Below are 26,498 nucleotides of genomic sequence, written 5' to 3' on the forward strand. Positions count from 1 at the left end.
TAATTTTATGTGTGTAATTGAAAGGGGCTAAATATAGCTGTATTAATATTTATGGGCCTTATGTTGGAGTCAGTACAAGAGTTGCTGTTCAGGGCAATTAAGTTTTACCTTTTCACATCTAGGATTTCAGCATTTGGAGATGTCATTAGTTGTGTGACCTGCATCCCAGAGAGGAAAAAAAGCCACCTAAAAGCATGCCATTATCTTGTCGAAAATGATAACCTCTATTTAATGCTGCTTGCTGACAGACAGTTTGTCACCAGCAAGGGTGATCTCTCAGAAACAGGACTGGTATCTTAATAGAGGGGAAACTGGAGGAATCAGTAGGCTCAGGGGCTTGCAGGAGAACTGTCCCCACTGCCAGTGCTGTGCTTTGCTTGAAGCTGAGTGACTAGACTAGCTCATGGCACCAGAATGTGGGCATTGCCACCTCTGTTGCATCAGTAGAATAGAAATAGACTAAACCAGGTTGGAAGAGACCCTCAAGATCACTGTGTCCAACCTATCATCCAACACCACCTAATTAATTAAACCATGCAACCAAGCATCCCATCAAGTCTCCTCCTGAACATCTCCAATGATGGTGACTCCACCACCTCCCCAGCCAGCCCATTCCAATGGGCAATCACTCTCTCTGTGTAGAACTTCTTCCTAACATCCAGCCTAAACCTCCCGTAGCACAGTTTTGAGACTGTGTCCTCTTGTTCTGGTGCTGGCTGCCTGGGAGAAGAGACTGACCTCCACCTGGCTACAACCTCCCTTAAGGTAGTTGTAGAGAGCAATTAGGTCACCCCTGAGCCTCCTCCTCTCCAGGCTGAGCAACCCCAGCTCCCTCAGCCTCTCCTCATAGGGCTTGTGTTCCAAACCCCTCACCAACTTTGTTGCCCTTCTCTGGACTTGTTCCAGCAAGTCAACATCTTTCCTAAAGTAGCTGCTGAGGATGAGGGGGAAATCATTTCACGGACTCCATTTGTCTTTGTACCACCTCCTCCCTCAAGCTGGGGCACAGGAGATGTGACCCTCAGCAGTAGTTTGAGTGTGGAAGTGCACGGGGCAGGGAGGGCTGCTTGCCCCCTAGTCCAGGGCTAGTGCTGTCCGTGCTTGTCTGCGGGGCTAGTCACAACCTTCATGTCATTAAAGCACAGGGAAAGCAAATCCTGTCCAGAGCCCTGAGCTGCTGTAGAGAGCCTGTGCAGGGAGAATTAGGTCGAGGCTTTAATGATGAAAACAAGTCAGTCTGCGTTAATAACAAAGGGAAAATGATGATGTGCTTGATTTCTAAAGTGCTTCCTTTCAAGGGAAGGGTATCACTAGGATAACATGACAAGGGTCCTGGCAGCGGTTGAATTGCCCTGCATCACCTCTTTTTTGCGAGCTGCGGCTCCTCACTGCTCCAGTTAACAAAGCAGCTGTTAGATGCCGTAAAATCTCTCACCGATAAGGACTGTCTGAATCCTGCCTTTCTACTAAATTTGATCAATGTGTCAGATTTTTTTCCTTTCTTCCTTTCTGGACTCTTAATAGATGCCTTTGAGGAGGGCTGCAGTGAGGAACCCTGGCCATGGCTGCTCTGCAGCCTCATCAGGGAGCGAGGAGTTAACCTGCTCTCCCCAAGGCAGATGCTTACAGGGCTGCGGATGGAGGCTGTCCCAGTGCAGGAGATTTTGGTGCTCAGGTGCTAGTCCCTTCTAGGACTCAAGCACCACACGTATTTGGAAGCTTTGTGTGGGTACATTTTGGTTCTTTCACTGATGCATTGTGTGTTTTAGTAGCTGGAAGCCTTTTAACCCTCTTCACTAAGCGTCAGGGGAATGCAGTTTCCTGATGGCTTTCATTAGCATTTGCTGTTGGAGCACAATAGCTGCTTAAACAGGGAGCGAAAAGTGGAAATCGAATGGCGCACCTGCGGGGGTAGAGACACGGTGGCCACGCTCCTAGCGGTTGGAAATTATTTCTCCACTCCAAATGGCCCTTCTGAATTCAGCCTTGGCTCAGGGGATACACACGAGGTGAGGCTGACCCCAGCAGGCCGGTATTTCCAATTGTGGACGACAACATCCTTGCCAGAAGGTGTTGGCTTGACAGCAAAGGTTTGTTCTTTGGTGTGCCCGAGGGCCAGCCAGCACATGGCTGAGTCCCCCCTCGTCTCTGTTCCTGAGCAAGGGCAAGCCAAGTTATATATTAAGGAACAAGGAAATTGCACCAGTTAAATTTAAAAAATTCATTTAGCTAAAGCAGCAGAAGGCCCCATGAATATTTATCTGATGTTATGGAAGCATGTGGACTCCCACCTACTTTATTAAATTGATTTTCAATAAAAACGCCAGTGGAAGACGTTTGATTAATGGCTGGTAGGACGGTTACAATTAATGTGAAGTTTGGAGTCAGCAAGAAATGTCCCCTGAGCCTGTGTGTCCCTGCTGGAGGCCTGCCTAAGAAAACGCTTCTAAACTTCTCTGAGGGACAATAACAATGTTTATCCATGTGGTTTCCACAGTGGCATGAGCAGAAGCTGCTCTTTCGCTGTGGCTTGCCTGGTGCATGGTTTTGCTGAGGGCTGATGTCCTGACCTTGAAGCCGGCATGCAGCTTTTGCTCGCGGTGCTCTGCCTTTTCCTCTGCTTTTCACACCCCTCCAAGCAGGCTGCACCTGAGAATTAAGCACAGCAGTAAGCTTCAGCGATCATGTCAGGTTTGAGTGAGGCTCCCTGGGCCTTTGCATTTAAACACGTCAGGGATTAGCTCCATCAACCTCTGGATCCGCTCAGTTCCTACCAATTTACCTGCTTGGACTTGTCTCCTGAAGGCAGGCAATTTGAAGCTGTAATGTTACATCTCTATTAGAGAGCTCTGGCATGGTTTCCCACTGGGACCCCCACCAGGGCTGGCACTGTCTCTTTCCGACGAACTGTCAGGATCTCGGATGGGAGATGCTGAGCGTGGAGTGAGTGGGGGTCAGGGGCGCTGCGGTACCTGGAGTCCCACTGAGCTGCCTGGAAATGCCTGCGGGGTGAGGCGGCCTGCCTGTGCCTGGAGGGCAGCAGGGCTAGGGGCTACCTGTGCAGCCTGAAATAGAAACTCTCCCTCGGGGGTCTTGCAAAAAATCTTTGGAAGCCGCTGTGGGCGGGATGTTGCATCTCACTTTCTCCGCAGGGAGTTCTGAAGCAGAGGCGTGGGCTTTTCAGGTGTGATGCTGAGGTGAGGACGGCCTGGGAGCGGAGGCGGCTGCGTGCCTCGCTGCGGCAGGGAAGGCAGCCAGGGAGGCGAGTCTGCCTCAGCATCCCTCAGCTCCATGGAGCCCAGAGAGCTGCCACAATGCGGGGAACCACCGCAGAGGGCTCGCCCAAGTGGCACCAAATAACAAGGACCTGGGGCATGAATCCTTCGCCCAGCCAGTGTGGGAGCCCCATGCACAGGCTCCTGCACTAGGGAGCGGCATCATTGCTCCAGTGTGCTCACCCCTTCCCAGAGGGCAAATGGAGCCCAGTGGGCTATGGCCAAGTGACACCGGGAGAGCAGCCGCGGGCAGAGATAGTGCAGATGCCCCGGGTGATGCTCATCAAGGCTCTTGTAGTGGTCTCTGTTTTGCAGTACTTTGGGGTTTTCACTGCATTTAAAGGTATAATGAGGCTGCGATGGCTCTCTGCCTGCAGGAGAAGAGAGGCTCCCAAGCAGTGTCTGTACCAGCAGGCAGTGAACTGGTGCAGATAGTATTAGCATGTGCTGAATCGGTTGGGCACTCTGCTACTATGCTTGCATTACCGGGGAGCTGGACCAAGATTAGGCATAGGGGAGAGTAATGGGAACAGAAAGGAATTAAAGGGGGGAAAAAAATGGTGCAAGTGGTGGCTAATATGTATGTGGCAGAAAAAAAAGGAGAGGAGAGTTTTGGCTGGGAACAGAAAAGCTGAGAAAAGGCAGATTGGCAGCCAGCATATTTCGGGAGACAGCTTTCCCCTCTATAGGCTGTGAGTCGCCTAAGAAGCCTATCAATAAAGCACACTCACAGGCACTGTCTCTAATAAATATATATATATAAGGGAAACATTTCTTCAAAACTTCTGCTGGGAGATGTCTGTTTGTGAAGGGATGGCATGGAAAATGACAGCTCCGGTGGAAGCAGGGGGTTGCCATGGGAACTCGAACGCTTTGAACGCACATCACTAAAACAAGAAAACACTCTCCAGAGCAGAGGAAATTAAAAATTACATCTGGAGGCATCTGCCCTCTGCTTGTTTCTGATGGGAGTAGCAGAGCATCTATCATGTAGTGGGCAGAACTGGAAATTCTCGGCGTGTTGCCTAATTTTTGTAAGTAATTGTGATGAAAAGCCTTCTTGCCAGCAGGACGGACAATGCTGGTGTCTGAACGGTGCTAGGGAGGTGCCATAGTGGGATTTCCTCCTTTTTCTGCCCTTTTTGCTCAAAACAACAGCCCAAGCATGCAAATGAGCCCACCTTGCCATGTGTGGATCACCCTGTAACTCCCTGGGTTTGCTGACCAGAAGCTTTCCTGGGAGGCCCAGGGAAGCCAAGCAAGAGGATCTGTGATGGACAGTGCCTGTCTGGGGAATTTATCTTGTGCTTCAGAGGCTCTGTTTATCCTTCCAAGCCTGGGACAGCAAACACAGGAAGAGTCAATTCCACGTGGCAAAGGTGGGCTTGTAGTCTATGCTGTGCAGTGCGTTTGTTGGTACCTTGGCAGCAGCACACCTGGAGGCAACCCAGGGAGGTAGGTGAGCCCAGACAGTGAGAAGATCTTGCTCTGCTGTCCATCAATGAAATGCTAAACTGACCAGAGCAAGGCAATGTGAATTAAGAAGTTTGTTTGTACAGTGTATTGGTGGTGTTGGGTGGAAGTTGAGGCACAGGAAGTTTCACACAAATATGAGGAAAAAATTTTTTCCCTGTGAGGGTGATGGAGCCCTGGAACAGGCTGCCCAGGGGGGCTGTGGAGTCTCCCTCTCTGGAGATATTCAACACTCCCCTGGATGCATTCCTGTGTGATCTGGTGTAGGTGATCCTGCTCTGGCAGGGGGATTGGACTGGATGATCTTTCAAGGTCCCTTCCCAACCCTGTGATTCTGTGAAACTAAATGGGTGGTGGCCACATAGCCTGGTGACATGTGTGACGGGGGAGAGGGCTCAGTGGAAACCCTGGCTCTGAGCAGAGCTGAGCAGTCAGAGAGGCAAAGCCCACGCTGGGGTGCATAAAGAAGGGAAAGCAATTTGTCTGCGGTGCCCTGGGTGCAGTGGGGAAGGCATGCCAGAAGCGTCACCGGAGGCACACTGTCACAGGAGCTGATTAAGTGCTGCCGCTGAAGGAAATGCCAGCTAGGAGCTAACGGATAAGAGAACCGGAGTGCAAATTACTGTGCTGCTCCCTGCTATGGTTTTCTTGTATCTTCATCTCAGTACCTGGCTCTGGTCTCGAGGGATAGGCTTGAGAACGAAATGGACTCTCCCTCTCAGCTGTACAGCAAGCCTGGGAGCTGCTTCCCTTCCTGTTTCTCTTTTTACACACCGTGGTCCCTCACGAGGTCTGGCAATCCTCAGCCTGCAGAGCAGCCTGGACCGAGATATAGCCAGAGGCATGGAAAGGCAAGGCTGAGACTAGAAGGCAGATGGGGAAACTTAGGCACAGCAGAATTGCATTGCATGCTCGGTGCCATAGCGCAGCTTAGCACCAGCGGTGGGGCTGGAGCTCAGAGCTCAGCCTGCAAACCTCGCACACTTGATTGAGACATCTTGTTTATTCTCTCTCCCTCTGCAATAACAGAAAATGAATGCACTCTCTCTCCTATGATTTTTCTTGGCTTTCCAATCTTTCCAGTTGTTTTCTCTGTAGCAATGATTATCAGGTTAGCAACAGCAGTTTTGTATTGCACCCTTGTGCTTATCGTTTTCCCGGGGATCTGCCTCGAGCTCTAATGAGTTACAGAGCTCAGTAATTGCTTTACAAATGCTAAGGATTTTACTGGCACTGATCTGAAGTTTCTGCAGTTCCTCTTCAAGCATGTGAGTGGCCTGTGGGGAGGTGATGATTTCTATTACAGAAAGCCTTGCTGAGAATGAGTTAACAAAAGGTTCAGTGCTTCTAGGAAGGGGAGTAAGCAATAATCTGCTGGAGCCAGCCTTCGGAGGTGCACTCTGTCTATGCAGGTTCTGGATAAGCCTGGTCTGTTGACTGGCTCTCCCAGCTGAGTTACACCCATGCAAAGGGATACAGTTGTCCTTTCTCTCCTGTGTCTCTGGCAGCTTCAGCCACTGGGGCACAGGACCTGCTTCAGTCTTTCCCCGAGGGTGCTGTTCACCGCGATGCCCTGATGCGGTCAACAAGAACTTTGCCAGCGACAGCCAAAGAGGGAAATTAGCTGAAGATGAGGTCAGGAAGGCAGGCTCCCAACAAAACACAGGTGTTTTGCAGATAGCATGGAGAAATTTGCCTAGTGCTGAAGTATCAATCTGGCCTTTTTTCACCTCCATCCCGTTACTCCCTCCAGCCTGCACAGCCACGCAGGACTGCGGTCAGCAGAATTCTCCTGGCACTGCTCTCACTAGGACCACAGCCACACGGACCAGCTGGCAACACGATGTTGTCTGAATGCTCTTTCCCAGTCCACTGGGACTGGCAGGGATTCCTCTCCCTGAGTGCCATCATATTGAGTATGTTAAATTATGCATGCTAATTTATATTCACACGTTTTCTCGTTGGGTTTATAACAAACATGTTTAGGTAGCATCTCTCTTCCATTACCACGGGGCCTCAATGCACTGTAGGGCCTCCAAAAGCCTGCTCATACATACATATTCCTCCTCTTGTCTTCATAGCATCTGAGGATGTCCTAAGTCCTTAAAATAGTAACTACAGTAGCTTTGTTCATTCTGCCTTTTCTGTCTGTAGCAAAAATAGCACAAGGAATCTGTAGTCTCTGTTTGTAGTCTGCATGTGTGAGAATGAGGGGTGTGTGTAAAGCCTTCATGACTGCACATCCTCTAGCAGTTGCTGCTTCTGACTCTTCTGTGTGACTCTCTCTTCCCTCCTGTTCTACATGGACTTTATCAATAACCTGCACCACATCCCAGTTCTGACCTCTGGATGGGTATTGTATGGCCTTTCATGCAGTGATAGAATGCACGTGTGTGCACAGGGCAATGGGGGAAAGCTAAATGAAGCCAAATGTGTAGTTCTGCTGAGCCTTGCAGCAGTTAGTTTTTTTGCCTGGGCTCCTAATTCACTGAATTATAGAATGCACTGGGTTGGAAGGGACCTCTAGAGGTCATCTAGTCCAACCTCTCTGCAGTGAGCAGGGACATCCCTGATTAGATCAGGTTGTTCAAAGCCCCGCCAAGCCTGACCTTGAATATGTCCAGGGTTGGGGCCACCACCTCCCTGAGCAGCCTGTTTCAGTGTTCCACCATCCTCATAGCAAAGAATTTCTTCCTAATGTCCAGTCTAAATCTACCCCTCTCTAGTTTAAAACCATTGCACCTTCTCCTAGTGCTACAAGCTCTTGGAAACAGCTCCTCCTCAGCTTTCTTGTACCCCCTTTTGGGACCGGAAGGCTGCTATTAGGTCTCCTTGAAGCCTTCTCTTCTCCAGAAGAACCCCAGCTCCCTCAGCCTGTTTTTGTAGGAGAGGTGTTTCACCCCTCTGATAATCTTTGTGGCCTGGCTCTCCATCAAGCCCATGTCATTCTTGTGTTGAGTGCCCCAGAGCTGGACACAGTACTCCAGGTGAGGTCTCTCCAGAGCAGAGTGGCAGAATCACCTCTCTTGATCTGCTGGCCATGCTTCTTTTGATGCAGCCCAGGATGCCATTGGCCATCTGGGCTGCAAGTGCACATTGCTGCTTCATGTCTGGCTTTTCATCTGCCAGGGCCCCCAGTTCCTTTCTGCAGGGCTGCTCTCTATCACATATTCCCCCAGCCCATACTTGTAATGGGGACTGAGTACAATAGAGTTGAATTGAATTAACCAGGTTGGAAAAGACCTTTGAGATCATCGAGACCAACTTATCACCCAACACCATCTGATCAACAAAACCATGGCACCAAGTGCTTCATCCAGTCTCTTTTTAAACACCTCCAGTGATGGTGACTCCACCACCTCCCTGGGCAGCACATTCCAATGGCAAATAACTCTTTCTATAAATAACTTCTTCCTAACATCCAGCCTAAACCTCCCCTGGCACAGCTTGAGACTGTGTCCTCTTGTTCTGATGCTGGTTGCCTGGGAGAAGAGACCAACCCCCACCTGGCTACAACCTCCCTTCAGGGAGTTGTAGACAGCAAGAAGGTCTTCCCTGAGCCTCCTTTGCTCCAGACCCCTCCCCAGCTTTGTTGCCCTTCTCTGGACACCTTCCAGCAAGTCAACATCTTTCCTCAGCTGAAGGGTCCAAAACTGGACACAGGACTCAAGGTGTGGCCTAACCAGTGCTGAGTACAGGGCAGAATGACTTCTCTGCTCCTGCTGGCCACGCTGTTCCTGATACAGGCCAGGATGCCATTGGCCTTCTTGGCCCCCTGGGCACACTGCTGGCTCCTGTTCAGCTGCTGTCCACCAGCACCCCCAGGTCCCTCTCCGCCTGGCTGCTCTCCAGCCACTCCGACCCCAGCCTGTAGCTCTGCCTGGGGTTGTTGTGGCCAGTGTGTAGAACCTGGCACTTGGATGTGTTCAATCTCCTGCCCTTGGACTCTGCCCATCTGCCCAGCCTGTCAGCAGACAGCCTTGTTTCCCATGTAAATGTGATGCTTTTCGGGTCCTAAGCCTGCAGAAGTCACCAGGAGTGTAACTGAGTGGGTCAGATCTCCTGCACAGACGGAGTTGTTTCAGCTTTACAAATGAGGAGGGTGACCAGTTCTGGAAGCAAGCAAATAGCCAAGCAAAACTGCATTAGACAAATAGTTCCTGACACCTAGGCAGAGCTAGATAGGGACATGATCCAAAGGTCTGGTTGGCAATCCCCTGCAGGGTTTTGCTCAGCCCTGCTTTTGCTGAGGCTTATCTCAGCAAGTAACAAATGTTACATGTGTTTCAGACATTTAGTCTGTTTCTTTCCTTACTGTGTGGTTTATTCTGCAGAGTAGGGATTTCCCAGGGCTCAGTCCTTGGCTGACCCCGTGTTGCAGTGGATGAGCATCCCCTCATCTTTAACCAAGCTGTCCCAGGAAGGCCAGACTTCATCCATGGGACCCTGGTTAACTTTTGCTCTGTGCTGAGGCAGATGCCACAAGGTGCAGTCACGCCTGGGTAGGCTGACCAACCCCTGGCATCACCCTCACCCCATAGACAAAATGGGACCAATGGGACCTCTGTTGTGTCTTGATGCTTGTGCCCAAGTGAATTTTCCTGGAGGCATGTTGGTGTTTTGGGTATTCCAGGGAATTAAACCTGACACCAATATTAGCTCTGTCTGGCCTGTAGGGGACTAGGCCAGCTGCCAGCCCTCCTGGTGATGTTCTTGGCCATGGCTGCTGCCTTTCAGCATCGACTTCTGCAGGCTGTGTGGTGTGCTACCAAAAGCCTTTGCTTCTTGCTGATTTCAGATGTTTCAATTCTCTGCATAATTCAATTCAGGGTATGGAGGCGGTTACAATTTATGCTTGGTAAGGAGGGCTGCTGGCAGGGCTGAGACACCCCAAGTATGTTCTGGTTTCTTCCTCTCCCAAGAAGAAGAGCATGTGCATACTGCCCTCCACCTTTGGGAATGATGCCCACGCTGAACTTGTCAAACCTGGGTGAATCTGTGCAATGTGAGACTTGCCTTTTGCTTCTGAACAAATCATTTTGTGTGCAAGGGTGCTGAGGCACTAAACCAGCCAAGCAGCATCTGAAAGAAAGTATCTTTACTTCAGGACTGAGAGATGAAGGGGTTGACTGTGACCTCTCTCTGTGTTGTCTAAGATTCTCAAGTCAAAACCAATAGAAGAGAGAGAAGGGTCAGCACTGAGACCTGCCTGGACCTCCACATTCCAGCTCTGCTCTCTCAAAGATGCTGGAAGAAATGCCAGTAACTCCTCAGCTTTTTGTTGTCTCTGTTCCCCAGCCTTCTGACCCATGCATAGCTCACAGGATACTTAGTGTGAATGCATTCCAGACTCAGGAGGGATGTTTGCAGTCCTGACATTAGCAATAGCTCATGCTGCTTCATGATCTTTGGGTGACAGAAGCTCAGTCAGTGTTTGTCCTTGGAGTCAGCTTTATCCCCTTGGCTGGGCTGGACAAGCCTAGGAGGCATTAATGGCACTGCAGTGATGTTCACTGAAATGTTTCCTTCTGTGCTGCTATTCCTGAACTCCCTAGCAAAAAAAAAGTCTCTCTAATGCATTTGGGAGAGTTTTGCTGACCCCACAGCAGGAGAGCAGCAGTGAAGGTGACATCAGAGGTTCCTTGTGTGTGGTTGGTGATGTAGAAGATAGGTCTCCATTCCTTGCAGCTCTTCCAAGGGAGGTTGCAGAGAGAGAGGCACCTACTCTTGGCTTGTGCCTCCCTGTCCTCTTCCAGTAGTGGCAGGACAGTCCCAAAGGCAAAGTCACAGAGAGTGTACCCTGAGCCACACCATCCAGAGATGTGCTCTTCCTTCTTCCATGCCTCTCTTCTTACTGAAAGGTGAACAATTCATCTGCTACTTTCCAAAGCAGAGCAGCACCACAAGTTAAAAGACCATCTGAAAACAAAAAGCCAAGATGGGAGCTGGTGAAGGCTCTGGTGCATTGGGATTGAAGCTGTCAGAATGAGAGGAGAGACTCAAGGGTGGAATTTCTGGTTGGGGGCTGCAGTGTGCTGCCTCTGAACGCAAGGGCTGCCCAGGTTGGTGGTGTGGCTCAGCTCTGGTGGGCACATGGGGCTTGCAGCAAAGGATGTGGAAGCCTTTTTTGTTCCAGAGGCTAAAACTGGAATGAAAATAAAATTCCCCAAGCCAGAGGCTGCTGAGAAAACAAAGATGAAACACCCAGAGAGCTTCTCTATGCAGCTGTGAAAAAACACCTTCTGCTGCATACAGCAATGCTTTGGGAGAAGACATGAGGTGGGAGTTGGCAGCACAAACCAGCTTCTTGTGTTTCCCTTCCTGGGAATGCTGGGTTAGCTGTAAATCACTGTCCTGCCCAGCATGCTCACTTTGGGCAGCATGATGTGGGACAAAAGCTACACACCATCCCTTCTCTCTTCATGGTGACACTGTCCTCGCCGCAGTCTTTCTCCAGGGGGTTTGTATAGTTGAGAGGACACTGGACAGGTCCTCGGAAAAGGATCACTGAGTAAGGGGACATCATCAAGCTGAGAAGCTCTTGAGCTGAGGCTAAATGCAGTTGCAGCCTGGGAGTGCATTAAGGGGCATTATCAGCTTGTTACTGCATTTTTTTAAGGTTATGACCACACTTGGAAATGAAATAATAGGCTGGCTGGAGTCCAGAGCAGTTCATAGGGAGACCAGGGCAAAATATCTCTCTCCAGGAGCTGTCCTGGAGCAGACTGAGGATCTGTACCCTGGGGTGCAGAAGAGCCTGAACAGCTCTGTACTTCTTGCTAGCTTCAGCCATGCCATCACACACAGAAACACCAGCGCAGACCAATTTGTCACTTCTGAGCTCCTTTAGGTCCCAGCACAGCCCGGGGGTAGAGCTGGAGCACTGCCACCCACAGCACAGCCTCAAGGAGGTCCCCATCCCCTCGCTCAGCCGGCTTATCTCCGAGATAAAGCTGCGCAGCTTCCCTGACGTCAGCGCAGCAGCCAGGAATCCCCTGCACGAAGCCGCAGTGGCTTCACCTCCGCTGGAATAGCGCAGGGCGCCCGGGAGCCTCCGGCGCTGCGCTGCAGGCTCAGCATTCCTGCTGCTGGCGGCACAGCCTCTGGGAAGCCCTTGCCTGGGAAGCTCTGCTCGGCACAGCCGCCAACCTCGAGAGCCGAAACGAGCCCGGCCAAGTCGATTATATTATGGCTGAGATTCTTAAATAAACAGCCCTTGATGAGTGCAGCGGGATGTTTAATAAGAGCCTTCTCGGCCCCCTGTGCCCCTCGCCTCCCATAATGGCTTGTGGAGGCAGCCCTACAGTCTCCAGCCAGCCAGGGGAGAGGCAGCGAGGCAGCGTCATTTGTATTCCAGCTCTGTTACTGCTCCTAGTGCTTCCAAGAGGCAAGTAAAAATAGCATTCCCTCGTTTCGTAAATAATAGCTATCTCCTCCCCGGCCCAGGTTGTCAGGAGCACTTCAAAGGGAGATTGCAGGGAAAGGGGAATGTCTGCTTTGAGTCAGGGCCAGGGAGATGGGACACGAGGACGTGGATGATGGGGACAGGGGAGGGTGAGTGAAATGGAAACCCTGAAGCACCTCATCATCGGCTGCTGCCGCTGCTTCTGCACACACCAGGGAAGCAGCCGATTGACCCTGCTGGCGTGGGGCTCGGGCTGGCTGGATCTGGCCCTCTGCCCAGAGCTAGTAGGGGTGTTTGTCACCTGCACAAGCAGCTAGATCTGGTGTAGCAAATTCGTGAAGGAGAGGGGTAGCTTTTCAAGAGCAGGCAGGTGTAGGGAGTGCCATGGTAACACTGCGGGAAGGGATGTTACCGCTTTTGTTTCACATTTGCATTGCAGATCTGCCCAGCTGTGGGGGATTTCTGCAGGCAGGAGCAAGGCAGCACTGCCTGGCAGGCAGGAGCAGGGTTTTGTACCGTGTGGGAGAATGGGCAGCTCTGGCTGACCTGCAGCACCTTGTTCCTGTTCATGCATTCGCTCCAGATGGTTTTAGAAGCAAAGCTATGCTGAAGCTTGGGAATAAGCTGAGCCTGTAAATGGGAAAAGCCCACAGACAAGGAAGAATCAACCTCAAACAAACGGCTGGGGAATGTGGCATGCCACTTAGGCCTCTAAATTCTGCTCATCTTCACATTTTGAACTGGAAAATCTCTTCCTTTTCTTGAGTCTTTTTTTTGCCTTCCTGGTCCCCAGGTAGCAGCATCTTGGGGCACAGTAAGGCTCAGTACTGCAGCTGGAGGGTGCTTGTGCAACCTGCCCAGAGCAGTACCAAGCCCTCCACTGGGCAGTGTTGCGCCACCCCGTGGCATTCCCTAGGGCAGCCAGAGCTGGGCACCTATCCTTGCTCTGCACTGGCTTCCTGCCTGAACCAAGTCTCTGCTTTGATGTTTCCCCAACTATAAAACTGGACTGGCAGTGTCTGCCTGCCACCCCAGCAGGCTTGAAGGCTAAACTCACTTGTGCATGTAAAAAAACCTTTGAGTCACAGAGAAGGGTGGTGGTAGGAAAAGAAAGATGTGATTAGATGTTCTGCAAGAGGTCTAGGGAAAGCACTTAACCCTCTACAGTCCTTAATTATTAAATTAATGGTGAGAACCAGGCAAGACAGCTAAGCTGCAGTGGGATCTTGTCTGTGGATGGAAAAAGAGATAAGGATTTCCCTGACATTTCTCTGATCAGAAGCAGGAGAGGCTCCGCTCTCAGCTTTCTCTCGATGCAAAAGCAGATGCAGTTTCTTCTTGATCAGGCTCAGGGTGGGTAGGTGTGAGGCTAGCTGATAGCTCCTGATTTCTCTGGAGGAGAGGTATCACCACCACAGGGCTGTAAGCAGTGTGGATGTTCTTGGGCTGTGGGATCACGGAGGAGGTGAATCTCTGAGGCTAGAGCTCCCTGTTCTGCTGGTGTTTTACTTATCTCTGGATTTCCCAGCTCTGCTGAAATCCCTGCTTGTGTAGCAACGATTTAATTTCAGAAATCCCTCCAGATCCCAGCCAAATCCTGCCCTTAGGAGCACATATTAGCAGGCAAAGTTCAGTCTGGCTTTCGCCATGGGAAGCGCAGGGAGCCCATTTTCCCAAGTCATGGGGGGTGTCAAGAAGCCAATGACTGAGCCAGCCCCCACCAGAGTGTCCCTGCACAGGGCACTGCCTTGCAGGCACAAAGGGGTCCCATGTCCCATTTAGTTCCGTGGGTTCCCATGGCCTGGCTGCAGGGGTACATCTGCAGCCTGGAATTGGGAGATCTTCTTCAGCACTGGGCTGTAATTAATTAGTAATATAAATAAGTTAGTAATAAATTAGTAATATCAATAACTTATTAATGTTAGTAAACAGATGACATTTATTAATGGCATTGGTTTGGGTTGGACTTGTCAGTAGAATGAAGGGATGGTAAGGGGCCTCTGGAGCTCTGTGACCACCAGGTTATAGCTTGATAAGGACATAAAGCCTCCTCTAAAGATAGCAGGATCACATCAATAGGTGTCCAAGACTAGTTCTGCCTTTTTACCTCCTTAACAATTCCTGAATCCCTTCCCTTGTGCTTGGACCCTGAGGATCACAGTGTAGAGCCCAGGTCCCTTTATGGGCCTCTGCCCTGTCGGGTGCAGGGGGCTATTCGTTCCGCACCTCACAAGGACTGGCATTGCTGGCCACGTGCAGCTGGGGATCCTGCTCTGATAACTGTGGCTGTAAGTTATTATCTTGGGCAAACTGCACACCAAAAAGAGATGAGAGGAAGGGAGAGAGAGTCTGTGTTTTCTCTAAAACATAATTAGCTTTCTCTCACTGCATGTGTTAGCAGAAAGAGCTCCGCTTCACTAAATGTTCTTCTCTGCTGTGTATCTCGTTTGGGGACTTGTTTGGAGGGAGACAAAGAGAATACCCTGAGTGTTTGAGCCTTTGAGAAGCAGCTCATTTCGTTCAGGACGGTGTCTTGTTGGCTTCTGGGTGTTTCAGAAAGTGTTCTGCATACATATTTCTCTTTAACCTTCTTTTTATCGTATCAAGACGAGATCAAGGGTTACTTATATAGCAAAATAATACCAGCCACAGGCTGCATCAGAAGCTTCCCAGCCATAATAGCTAAAGACATGTATACGTATATTTTAGCCATTAAGGAGGAAACCCTGCCAGAATGCATTATCTTATTTTTGGGTACAAAACTTTGAAGCACAGAACTAAGCTTCATAGCGCTGCAAAACAACTGTCAGGGGACAGAAGGATTTCCGTAACTGAAATGAGCAAAGGGCCCCAGCCAGGCTACTTTGCAAAGCTGGTAGAATGGCCAAAAGAGGGCTCTACCCATAAAACATGAACTCCTCTTTGGGGCCCTTAAGTGGTTATTTCATTGGGAAACCAGCCCTGAGCCGTGCGAGCAGAGCACAACGGCATCGTATCCCTAAAGCGATGAGGATTTATGGTAACATAGTGCCAAACCCAAGGCACCTCATCCAGCATTTTGTCAGTACTACCCAGTGGGCAGAGCACAGCACCACGAATATGCATGGATTTCCCAGCAAACTGGGACAGCAGCAGAGATTCCCATTAGGAAACACCCTGAAATGGTAATGGAGACGAGACCTGAGAGCTGTGGGTGCCGTTTGGCACATGTGCTGGTGGCCGCGGTCTGCAAAGCGCTTCACTTTCCCTTTACCTGAAGGCATGTGATTAAGGTTGCCTCTGGGTTTAAATGCTGGGGGCAGGAACTGGGGCTCTCTGGTTTTGCTGGGGCAGGGAGGCTGCTGTTCAGCATCCATGAAGGCAGCACAGCCTGGGGTGCAGGGGAGCGTGTGATGCAGATGAGCAGCAGCTTTGCAAGAGCAGCTGCTCACCGGGAGGAAGGCACTTAGGAGAACAGCAAACACGATGGCAGTAAAAGGCAATCAGAGTATTGATTCTTTTTACATACAGATAAGCCTGAAGCTGTAACAAACCCAGGGTTTCCTAAAACGGGTGGAACATTGCTAGGCTGTTTATCAGGCTGGGAGACACAAAGGGATTTCAGATGAAAAGGAGTTTCAAAGCATCAGGGCTTAGCTCTGTCTTGAAACCGTGTGGATCTGCAGCACATTGTGTATCCTATAGCCACACAGGTTGTGTAAGCACACATTGTCTGGCTGTGCAGTTCACACTCCCCCTCCTGTAAGTGTGGAAAGCAGCAGAGCTACGTCAGAGATGAATTTGCCCAATTAGGAGTGATAAAATCAGCCATTGTTCGGGGCACAGCAGAGAGCACAACGCCAGCTGGCTGAGGGCTTGCTAGGGAGATGCCTGGCAGGAAAAGCCACCATGTACCAAAACCCAGAGCCTTACATGTACAAGCAAATTCAGTTCTCTAATTGCCTTTTCCCTCTTTCTCTTTCTCTTTTTCTTGTTTTCCTTTTTGTTCATCCCAGACAGCGTAACTGAAGTCAAGACAGACATCTACGTGACGAGCTTCGGCCCGGTCTCGGACACAGATATGGTAGGTGCCACTGGCTGCTTGCCTTATGTGAAGGGATGGCTTCTCCTGCAGCTGCAGCAGTTGTGCCCCACCCTCATCGCTCGACAATTTGGGCAAAACTGGGACTTTCTTAAACAACAGGAACATGAGGAAGCATCCCACCTGCCTGCCTGGCCACAAACGTGCCTCATCATACAATCATAGACTTGTTAGGGTTGGAAGGGACCTCAAGGATCAGCCAGTTCCAACCCCCCCGCCATGGGCAGGGACACCTCACACTGGATCAGGTGGCTCAGAGCCACATCCAGCCTGGCTGCAAAAACCTCCAGGGATGAGGCTTCCAACAGTTCCCTGGGCAACCTGTTCCAGTGTCTCACCACCCTCATGGGGAAGAACTTCTTCCTAACATCCAATCTGAATCTACCCATTTCTATTTCTTTTCCATCCCCCCTAGTCCTATCACTACATCCTAAAAGTCTCTCAGCAGCTTTCTTGTAGCTCCCTTCAGATACTGGAAGGCCACAATTAGGTCTCCTTGAAGCCTTCTCTTCTCCATACTGAACAACCCCAGCCCCCTCAGCCTGTCCTCATAGGAGAGGTGCTCCAGCCCTCTGCTCATCCTCGTGGCCCTTCTCTGGACACATTCCAGCACCTCCAGATCCTTCCTGTATTAGGGGCTCCAGAACTGGACACTGTGCTCCAGGTGGGGTCTCACCAGAATGGAGTAGAGGGGGAGAATCACTTCCCTTGACCTGCTGGCTATGCTTCTCTTGATGCAGTGCATCATCATGCAGGCCATGGGGAGCTCAGTATGGATGGTGGCCACAGATTGTTTCTGAGGTGCATTTGGGCTTTTAGAAACCAGTGGATAATGCAGCCTTGAGGGCTGGTGCCTTTGCACTGCTCAAGCATGCTGCAGGCTTCAGAGCCTTTTTCTCTTCTGTAAGTGCAACTTAATGAAGTAGGGAGGTCTGCCTACAGGACCAAGACCTGTATGTAGCATGCTCCACCCATTTCATATCTGAACAAATGCCCTCACTGCCTTCCTTGACCTGATGGCACATGGAGGAAGAAGGGCACTCCCTGGGAAGAGAGGAGGATGCCAGAATCTGACTTTTTTTGGTAGATGTGCCAGAAGAGATGGTTCACTATCAAACTGACCTTAGTGCTTGAACCAGAAGGGAGGCAAAAGAGGAAGGGGGAAAAAAAGAGTGAACTGATTGCAATATTTTGACATGTTCAGGGAAAATGATTAATGAAAAGGCCTGAGGTCTGAATTTAGGCTTGTATTCCCACAACAGTTTGTCTTCTAATTAAAAGAGGACTGTGGAGCATAATTAATAGTGAGCTTTCTCAACAGCATTTCTTGCACTTCATATTCCACATGCACCCAGGCACACAGAGCAGAGTCGACTGTTGACGGTTGCTCAGCTTTTCAAGGTGCCACATGAGGACAGTCAGTCACTCAGCACTGAGATCCTCCTGCACATCCAGTCCCAGGGGTGACCTGCTGCTGGCATAGCCCGAGCCAGCAGTGGGCAGTCCTGACCTTGGAGGGAGCCCACTTCAGGAGAGGGAGCAGACATTGCTCTCACCATCTGTGTTAGGGAGAAGCAATGTCCTGCAACTCCTGGGGCCCCACCTCCAGAGCTGTTGGGTTTTCATTGGCCAATATGGCCATGAACATCTCTTCAGCTGTCCCACTGACAGTCCTGTGCTAGCAAATGGAGGAGTTAGGAGGAAATAAAATCCCTGCCTTTCTTTCGGGTACTAGCCCTATCACCCAACCCCACACTGCTTTGGAAAGGCCACTCCCTGCAGGGTCAGAAGTTAACTTGATGTCAGCACAGCCAAGAGTATTAATGTCATCTGAGTTCTCTCTCTATCTGGCTTGCTTTCCTGCCACAGCAGAGCCCCATAATACATTCAGCAATCTGAGCCCTTGGGGAGTATCTGATAATTACTTCCAAGGTGGAGCATATTTGATTAAGGGAGTGTGTATAATGAACTGTGAAGAAGAAATATGAGGTATTGAGGAGAGGAAGGTATTCTCTGCACTGTGATTTGACAAAATGAATTTAAAATTAGGCAGACAGTTAAGGAATAATAAATTATTTCCCCTTTGCATGCTTTAGTTCCATGCATTTTACAAATGCATAGCAAATGTGTTTCAGTGTGCTGAAACGTGAGAGAAAGAGAGAGAAATCCTTTCTCCTCAGGAAGCTTGAGGAGAGCCTGGCCTACTGCTGTGGTTCCTTTCCCCTCAGAAGTGGGGAAGTCCCTTCTTCTCCACTCACATCTTCCTGGTGATCTGGCTCCTATCCCTCCCACAGTCATTACTCATTGTGATGGAAAAGCCTCCCCTGTGCATCTTGATGCAGCAGAGACTGTAATTGTGGTGATGGAGGAGAGGCAGGTAAAGTTGATGTGGAGAGTGGAGAAGAGCAGATGGTTACAAAGCATTGAGGAGGACGTGGAGACCTTTATCATGAGATGCTTCAAGGGACTTCTAATCTTTCTTTTGGTTTGGTTTGGAAAGTAAAGCCTGATAGGACCTGACATATGCCTGAATCTTTGGCAGCAAACTCTTGCAGCTTTCCCTCAGTCCCCAGGACAAAAAAGAAAGTTCAAGGGATTTTCATGCTCTGATGGATGAACTCTGGAGACAAACTCAGGTTTTGGTCACTTTTATGAGGCAGAGAAGAGCATATCATAGAGCTAAGCATGCTCCTTGGAAGGGATGATTTGGGAATGGTGCTGTCGTGGAAAGGAGTACAGAAAAGAGGGGAAGAAGCTGAACATAGTTTCTCCTTTTGGGGGGAATGAGTCATTAGGATAAAAAAGAAAAGAGCAGGCCCTGAGAAGTTGTGTAAAAGTTTTGCTTCTTTGTTTGTTTGTTGTTTGTTTTTGTGTATATGTGGGTTTTGGTTGGTTGGGTATTTTATGGGGGGGGAGAGAATTGTTTGGGTTTGGGTTGTTTGTTTGTTTGTGGTTGGTTGGTTTGGTTTGGTTTTAATAAGAAAGGGAAGTTCTGAATAAAACAGCTCTTCCCCTGGTAAGCACTTACCCCAAACCTACCTCCTGGGTCTGCACAGAGGCTCATTGCTTTCATTTTCTCCCTTTACTGAGCTTAAAGCCACAAAGTGAAGATTGCTTCCATGAAAGGGCAGAATATCTTGTACAGGGCAGAGCCTGTGGGAACATGAGATCTTCTCTTTGCTTCCTCCAGGCAGGCTTCAGAAACTTCACATTTAAGCAGGAGGAGCTCTGTGGACAGGGAGCAGGAATGAATTTCTTTAGCAAGATGCTTTTGTTCAGCTGCCATCTGCTGCAAAACCTGGAGAAATTTCTGTGACCTGTAGGAAACTTCTAAGCGCTGCTGAGAAGAGCTGCAGGAGAGAAAATCACACACAATAAGCTCAGTTGGTCCTGCAGCCTCCAGGAACCTGCAAATAAAGAGTAAGGGTCTGTGAGAGCAGGAGAGGAACAAGTAGGACAGACAGATTTTCAGAAGCCCTCAGCTCTCTCTGAAAGCCTCATGAGCTAATGAGAGCCTTGGTTAGCAAAGAGGAGATGTGTTGCAGAGGTGAACAATGGTGTAGCTCATGCTAATGGGCTGAAGACTTTACCACAAGTGACATGGAACTTCAGAGGACATGAGGTGGCTCAGGTGACAGGGAACAGCAGTCCTTTATGCCAGGCACTGGGCAGATGGATTTAATCTTGCCCTGGGAATACCCATAGAGCTGCAGCACCTCTTGCTGCTTGGTAAAGTGGTTTCTGAGGCTGCATGCACAAAGAGAGGAGCTGCTCCTGACTGCAGGATTTTAAAGAGATGAGTTCCAATTGCCCCTACTGTAATTTGGCCAAGAAAATTGGTTTCAACACTAGCTGAAAGAAGAAAAAAAGAAAAAGAATAAAGGGGGGGAAAAAAGAACAGGAGAAAAGAAAAAGAAGGAAAAAGAAGGAAGAATAAGAAAAGAAGGTCACAGGATCTTGTACTGCAAGTTTGTGAGGTCCTTGGGTCAATGCTTTTCTAGAGCTGGCCTGGGGGAACACAGTAACATTCATGAAGCTTCTGGGTTTTCTTTTCTTATGAGCAAGGGTCTCAGTCCCAGTGTTCAGGCCAAATTCCATTCCCAGGAACTTTAGTTTTGCCCTTTTAACTTCCTGTGTAGCTGCACACAATGGTTCCCTCTCCTGAAATGTCTGGATAAAGGTGGTGGTGCAGCAGGGTTAGCCCAGGGCTGGCCAGTGTAGGCCATGGTCAGAAACACAAGGTTTGGGGTCATCTGTAATTCATTGCAGAAAATATGTTAAATGCTCTCTGTCCTCCACAGATTTCTCCACTGCCATTAATCCCTGATTTTTTTGTTGCACCATGCTTCATGTCAACCAAGGTGTGCCAAACCTTGAACCAGCTTGTTGCCAAGGAGGAGCTGAGGAAAACCAGGCTGACTTTTCTCTCCTTTCTCCACAAAGGAATACACTATTGATGTCTTTTTCCGGCAGTCCTGGAGAGATGAAAGGCTGAAGTTCGATGGGCCCATGAAAATACTTCCCCTGAACAACCTGCTGGCCAGCAAGATCTGGACTCCTGATACCTTCTTCCACAACGGGAAGAAATCTGTCGCCCATAACATGACAACGCCCAACAAGCTGCTGCGCCTGGTAGACAACGGCACCCTCCTGTACACCATGAGGTAAGCTCCTCTCCTCCTGGGCCACCCAGCTTCCAGGTCCCTCTACACATGCAGACAAGGATGAGACCTCAGGGTACAGCAGGTTACAGCAAGGTTTATGGAATAGAATGGAGTAGGATAGGATAGGATAGGATAGGATAGGATAGGATAGGATAGGATAGGATAGGATAGGATAGGATAGGATGGGATGGGATGGGATGGCATGGGATGGGATGGAATGGAATGGAATGGAATGGAATGGAATGGAATAGAATAGAATAGAATAGAATAGAATAGAATAGAATAGAATAGAATAGAATAGAATAGAATAGAATAGAATAGAATAGAATAGACCAGGTTGGAAAAGACCTTTGAGATCATTGAGTCCAAACTATAACCCAACACCATCTAATCAACTAAACCATGGCACCAAGCACCCCATCCAGTCTCTTCCTAAACACCTCCAGTGATAGTGACTCCACCACCTCCCTGGGCAGCACATCCCAATGGCCAATCTCTCTTTCTGTGAAGAATTTCTTCCTAACCCCCAGCCTAAACCTCCCCTGGTGCAGCTTGAGACTGCGTCCTCTTGTTCTGGTGCTGGTTGCCTGAGAGAAGAAACCAAGCCCCATGCAAATTCCCACAGACTTTGTTGGCACAGTTGAGTCTTACCCTGATGGTTTCCCTGCTTGCTCGTTTCCTACCTGTGTACCCTCACTGAGCCTCACCTCAGGCACATTTTTACAGGTAGCTTTATTCTTGTCATCCACATTGATCTTTGTCATTCATGTGATGAGGTAGAAGTGTTGGGATCTCTAGTTTATGGAGTTGGTGTCAGGTATTCCTGATCTCTGATGGAATATGAAGCCAGGTATCCAGTATTCAGGTTTCCAGTGTTCAGGTTTCCAGTAGGGGAGGATTAAGATGGGAGAATTTGCTCTTCTCCAGCAGCTTGAGACTAGATCTAAATTTGCTCAGCATGTTACATCAGAGTCCTTGGAAACATCTAATGAACCCAAGCTTGCTTGTGAGAACAATAGGGGAGGAAGGGGGGAGGGTTCCTACTTCGTGGAATCAAAGATCCAAATCTGTGTAATCAATGCACATCATTAGGAAGAAAAAATTACCAGCTTATTGTCCTGGGTTTGACTCAGCTGGCAGCTGAGTGACAGCAGTCCAGTTACGGAGGGGTTTTCTCCTTCCCTGCCCACCCCCTCCCCTCTGAGTAGAGAAGGGGGAAAGGAGCCAGGAAAAGCTGAGATGAGGGCAATTTACTTCTCTATTGCAGGGATATCAGATGACACAAAGGGAAAACAAAACCAAACAGGAGTCCAGGTACCAATGTACACAGCAGGTGGAACAGCAAAACCCACCACTTCTGCATGCACACCGAAACCAGAACAAGAAGGGGTGAACCCCAGCCTGGAAACTGGAGAAGAAACACACACACAAAGCCCAGAATAGGAAACTTTACAAGCTATAAAATCTATTACAGGTCCCATACAGCCCAGGCAAGCCCTTTGCTGTCATGCAGTGATCATTATCACAGAATTTCAGGGGCTGAAAGGGATCTTGAAAGATCATCCAGGCCAACCCCCCTGCCAGAGCAGGATCACCTACACCAGATTACACAAGAACACATCCAGGTAGGTCTTGAATATCTCCAGAGAAGGAGACTCCACAACCTTCCTGGGCAGCCTGCTCCAGGGCTCTGTCACCCTCACAGGGAAAATTTTTTCCTCATATTTATGTGAAACTTCCTGTGCCTCAGCTTCCACCCATTGGCCCTTGTCCTGTCGTTGGGCATCACCCAGCAGAGCCTGGCTCCATCCTCTCAGGACTCACCTTTACACTGGTTAGGCCACACCTTGAGTCCTATGTGCAGTTCTGGGCTCCTCAATTTAAGAAGGACATTGAGACACTTGAACATGTCCAGAGAAGGGCAACAAGGCTGGGGAGAGGTCTTGAGCACAGCCCTGTGAGGAGAGGCTGAGGGAGCTGGGGTTGCTTAGCCTGGAGAAGAGGAGGCTCAGGGGAGACCTTCTTGCTCTCTACAACTACCTGAAAGGAGGTTGTAGACAGGTGAGGGTTGGTCTCTTCTCCCAGGCAAGCAGCACCAGAACAAGAGGACAGTCACAAGCTGCACCAGGGGAAGTTTAGAGTGTGCTGCCCAGGGAGGTGGTGGAGTCACCATCCTTGGAGGTGTTCAAAAAAGGATTGGACGTGGCACTTGGAGCCATGGTTTAGTCATGAGGTGTTAGGTAATAGGCTCGACTTGAGGATCTCTGGGGTCTTTTCCAACTTTATTGATTCTATGATTCTATATCCTCTAGGTTCCTCAACAACAGCCCCAGTACATACATTTATCACTGAGCTGCAACAGGTGGAGAGCATGGAATGAAAAGCCTTTGGGTTAATTGCACATTAGTTCCCAAACTATTCAGCTATTTCTGGATGCTTGTAAGCTACTCACCCACATAAATAATGCTTGCCACCTGGGGCTGATGTACTAATTTGCCTTATGAGGTAAATGGGCTTAGAAATGAAACAACAAGGTACTCAAACATACACAGGAAAGCTATTGAGTTTGCTTTGGAAAGCTCTGAATCTTTGTTCTCAAAAGAATTGTTTTCTCTGCTTCCATCTTCAAGCCAATCCTAATTATTACCAGGCTTCACTGGAGACTGTGTGCCAAGATGATGCCCTTTCACCTCTGTTATTTTAGAACCAGAGAGAAATTCATCTTTCCATAGTTAAGCTGGCTTCGAGTCTAGATAGTGTCAGCAAGTTTTGCAACCTACAGTGGTAAACAGTGCTCTGCGTTTGTGCAGCAGTTCCCAAATGTGAGCTAATCCTGCCAGTGCCCTGGGGATTTAGGTCTCCACCCATCAGGAATCTCAGGCTCCTGAGGCAGATGGGGCAAATGGAGAGAGAAACCAAACCTGACTTAAGGGCTTGGTTCTGCTCCCAGCTCTCTGACCTCCATGTGGATGACTAACACTCCGCCCATTTGTGTCATTGACTATAAAGTTCTGTAGGAACTGCTGGCATAAGACACCAAAAAAAGGACTCAATTTCAGGCCTTTTATATCATTTCACTTCTTCTTTAGTCAGCAAAGAGCCATTAGCTTCAGCAAGTTTTGTGTGGCTGAGAAAGTATTGGATTTACTTTCCTGTGTAGGGCTGGGCAGATGCCAGGGTGGCAGCATCACAAGGCTCCTGGGAATGAGCTGCTTGAACAATATGGAGTCATGGCATTTTAAAAACACATCCTTCAGTCTATCTGTCACCCAAAGGAGGGGAGGATGAAGGAGAATCTAGGACCTCCATTTGCATGTACTCCTGCCCCCTTTAAATGTATCTTTGAGGCTTTGTAAGAGGTGAGAAGACCACTCAGATATCCTTTTGTCACGTGTTGTGTTGCACACTACCAGGAGCTGAAGTGCATGGAGATCTTTTCCTTAGCACAGATGTGTATGAAGCTGCCAGAAAGGCAGACGCAAGACTGCATAGCCCAGGACTGTGCATCAGCCTGAGGTTCAGAGAGCAAGTCCTACCTGGCTCTGCCACTCATAGACACTCACACCTCAACTGCCCTTTAAAACGATGAAAATAGCATCACTTCTCCTTTGTTAGGTGCTTTGGAACCTCCTCCCCGGATAGGGCTGGAAGGAGACACACATTTTATGTTCAAGTGGAACATTTATTTTTCTCCACCATGCCTAGGGGCATGCACATGAAACATCCCCTAGAAACTGGCAGGACCAGGAAGCCAATCTCAGCCTCACATATCTGACATCCAGCAAAATGCAAATCCCAGAGGCACACTCTGTCTTGCTGATGAAGGATCAAGTTTGCACCTCCACCAGATTTCCCCATGACTGGCAGGGCTGCCCAGGTGATCCCTTGAAGGCTCAGTCTAGACTGGTACATTGCCACGGTGTTTGACTGCTGAGATATATCTTACTCCTTTACCTTGTACTAGCCAATATCCTCTGAGGGATCAGTTCTGCTGATGTGCAATTAGAGGCATGTCTCTTGCTATTTATCCTGCTGTGAAAGCCCACTTCTCTTAGTCAAGGTTTACATTTATAGATGAAGTTGCTCTGGTGGAACAGCAACTCTGACACATGCATCCAGCGAAATTACACCTGTGTGACAATATTTATAGCTCCTGGAGAGAGCCTCTTTATCACTGACCTGAGCTTGAAGGAGTTGCACACCAGTCGTAGGTGAGCAGCCAGAGATTTCCTTCAGTTAGGGCACAGCCTCCTCATGGATCAATGCAACATCACAGTGCAATCATCTGATCACTGACTCAGGCCTTGGCATCTGGGTGACAAGATGGCCTTTGCAACTGCACCATAAAATTGCATTCCTTTATTCCCCTCCTTTTGTCTGCTGAGGAAGGGACAGGATTTCTGATCCCTTTGCCTCTTCCCTGCTGCTCCAGCTGCCTTAGAGGGCACAGGGCACACGGTTTTACTGTGTAGCCCTGCCTCTGCGATCTCGTTAGTGGAGCTCCTACAAGATCCAAGTAGTTCACAGAAGCCCAGCTGAGACCTCAAAGCTCTGGAGTCAGACCTGAGTGCAGCAAACTGGGAATTGTGCTTGGATTTATATAAAGTGCAGACAAAAACTCAGTTGCTGCAACAATCTCTGGGTGTACTCTGTGGCTCAGGCTGCGTGGGGCACGGAGATGATGTTCTGGTTCTTCCTGGCCTTGAAGCATATGAAAATAGAGAAAGCTTAACGCTTTGCCAAAGGGATTCAACTTTGTGAATTCGAGCCTTAAAGAGCTCTCCTGCTCTTCACAAGGCCTGTCAGAGTGACATGATGAGGTGTGGTGTCAGAGTGATTCCCAGACAATATGTGCTCAAGGTGTGCATGTTAAGGATGTTTTCTTTAACTGCCAGGCTGACAGAATTCAGCTGCCTGCCTGAAGACTGCCTGAAGAACCTGTATTGCTAGAGACCATGTGAAGTCCTTAGTGGTAGTGCATGAGCACTTGTGAAGGAGGGTCAGTGAACCCCTGGATGAGGCAGAGACAGAACAGAGGGGAAGACTGAGTACAAAGGCACCCAGGACATGTGCAGTCCTACCAGGGCTGTTGAAGCCCAGGTAACAAGTCCTGTACCTCTTGCAGCACGCTCAGGGTTTTGAGCTCTCCAGGCTGGTTTTTTAATTGAGAGCTTTGCAGTGCCCCTCCCAGCAAAGGCTTTGGGTTGTCTTTACTGCCTGGGTTTTGTAAAGCCTGGGCAACTTGTGAAAGCTGCAGGCTGGAGCTTACAGAACCCTTCCACATGCTGAAGATGCAACCATCATTCTCCTTTCTGCAGAGGCAGCGGCTGGGACCTCACAACACCAGCTCCTCCATCCCACATCAGGGCTGATCCTAGACAACAGCACAGAGGGACCTGAGCAGACCAAATCTAGACTGCTAAACACTCAAGCAGACAAATAGAGGAGATGGGATTTGCACATCCTGCTTTTACCTGCTCGACAGATTCCAGAGTGGATCCACAGGCAAACATGACCCGTTTCCCAGGCTAGGTTTTGTGCAGGCAGGCTTTTGTAAGGAAGCTGTCCCAGGAGGGAGAGTTCTCTTCAGAGCTCACCTT

General features: G+C 49.3%; 1 protein-coding gene across 2 annotated transcripts in view; it reads left to right on the forward strand.

Moving 5' to 3' along the window:
- The window catches only part of LOC137450661 (gamma-aminobutyric acid receptor subunit alpha-3-like), a 69,089-nt gene that overhangs the window by 19,510 nt on the left and 23,081 nt on the right, over window positions 1–26,498 (forward strand). For both annotated transcript variants that reach the window (XM_068157474.1, XM_068157473.1), the window contains exons 4-5: window positions 16,149–16,216; window positions 20,678–20,898. In XM_068157474.1, coding sequence (XP_068013575.1) covers window positions 16,149–16,216; window positions 20,678–20,898 — 289 coding nt within the window. The remainder of the gene's footprint in view (window positions 1–16,148; window positions 16,217–20,677; window positions 20,899–26,498) is intronic.

Source organism: Melanerpes formicivorus, unplaced genomic scaffold (genome assembly GCF_026170545.1).
Source record: "Melanerpes formicivorus ecotype bairdi unplaced genomic scaffold, bMelFor1.0.p_v2 SCAF_37, whole genome shotgun sequence".
NCBI lineage: Eukaryota > Metazoa > Chordata > Aves > Piciformes > Picidae > Melanerpes > Melanerpes formicivorus.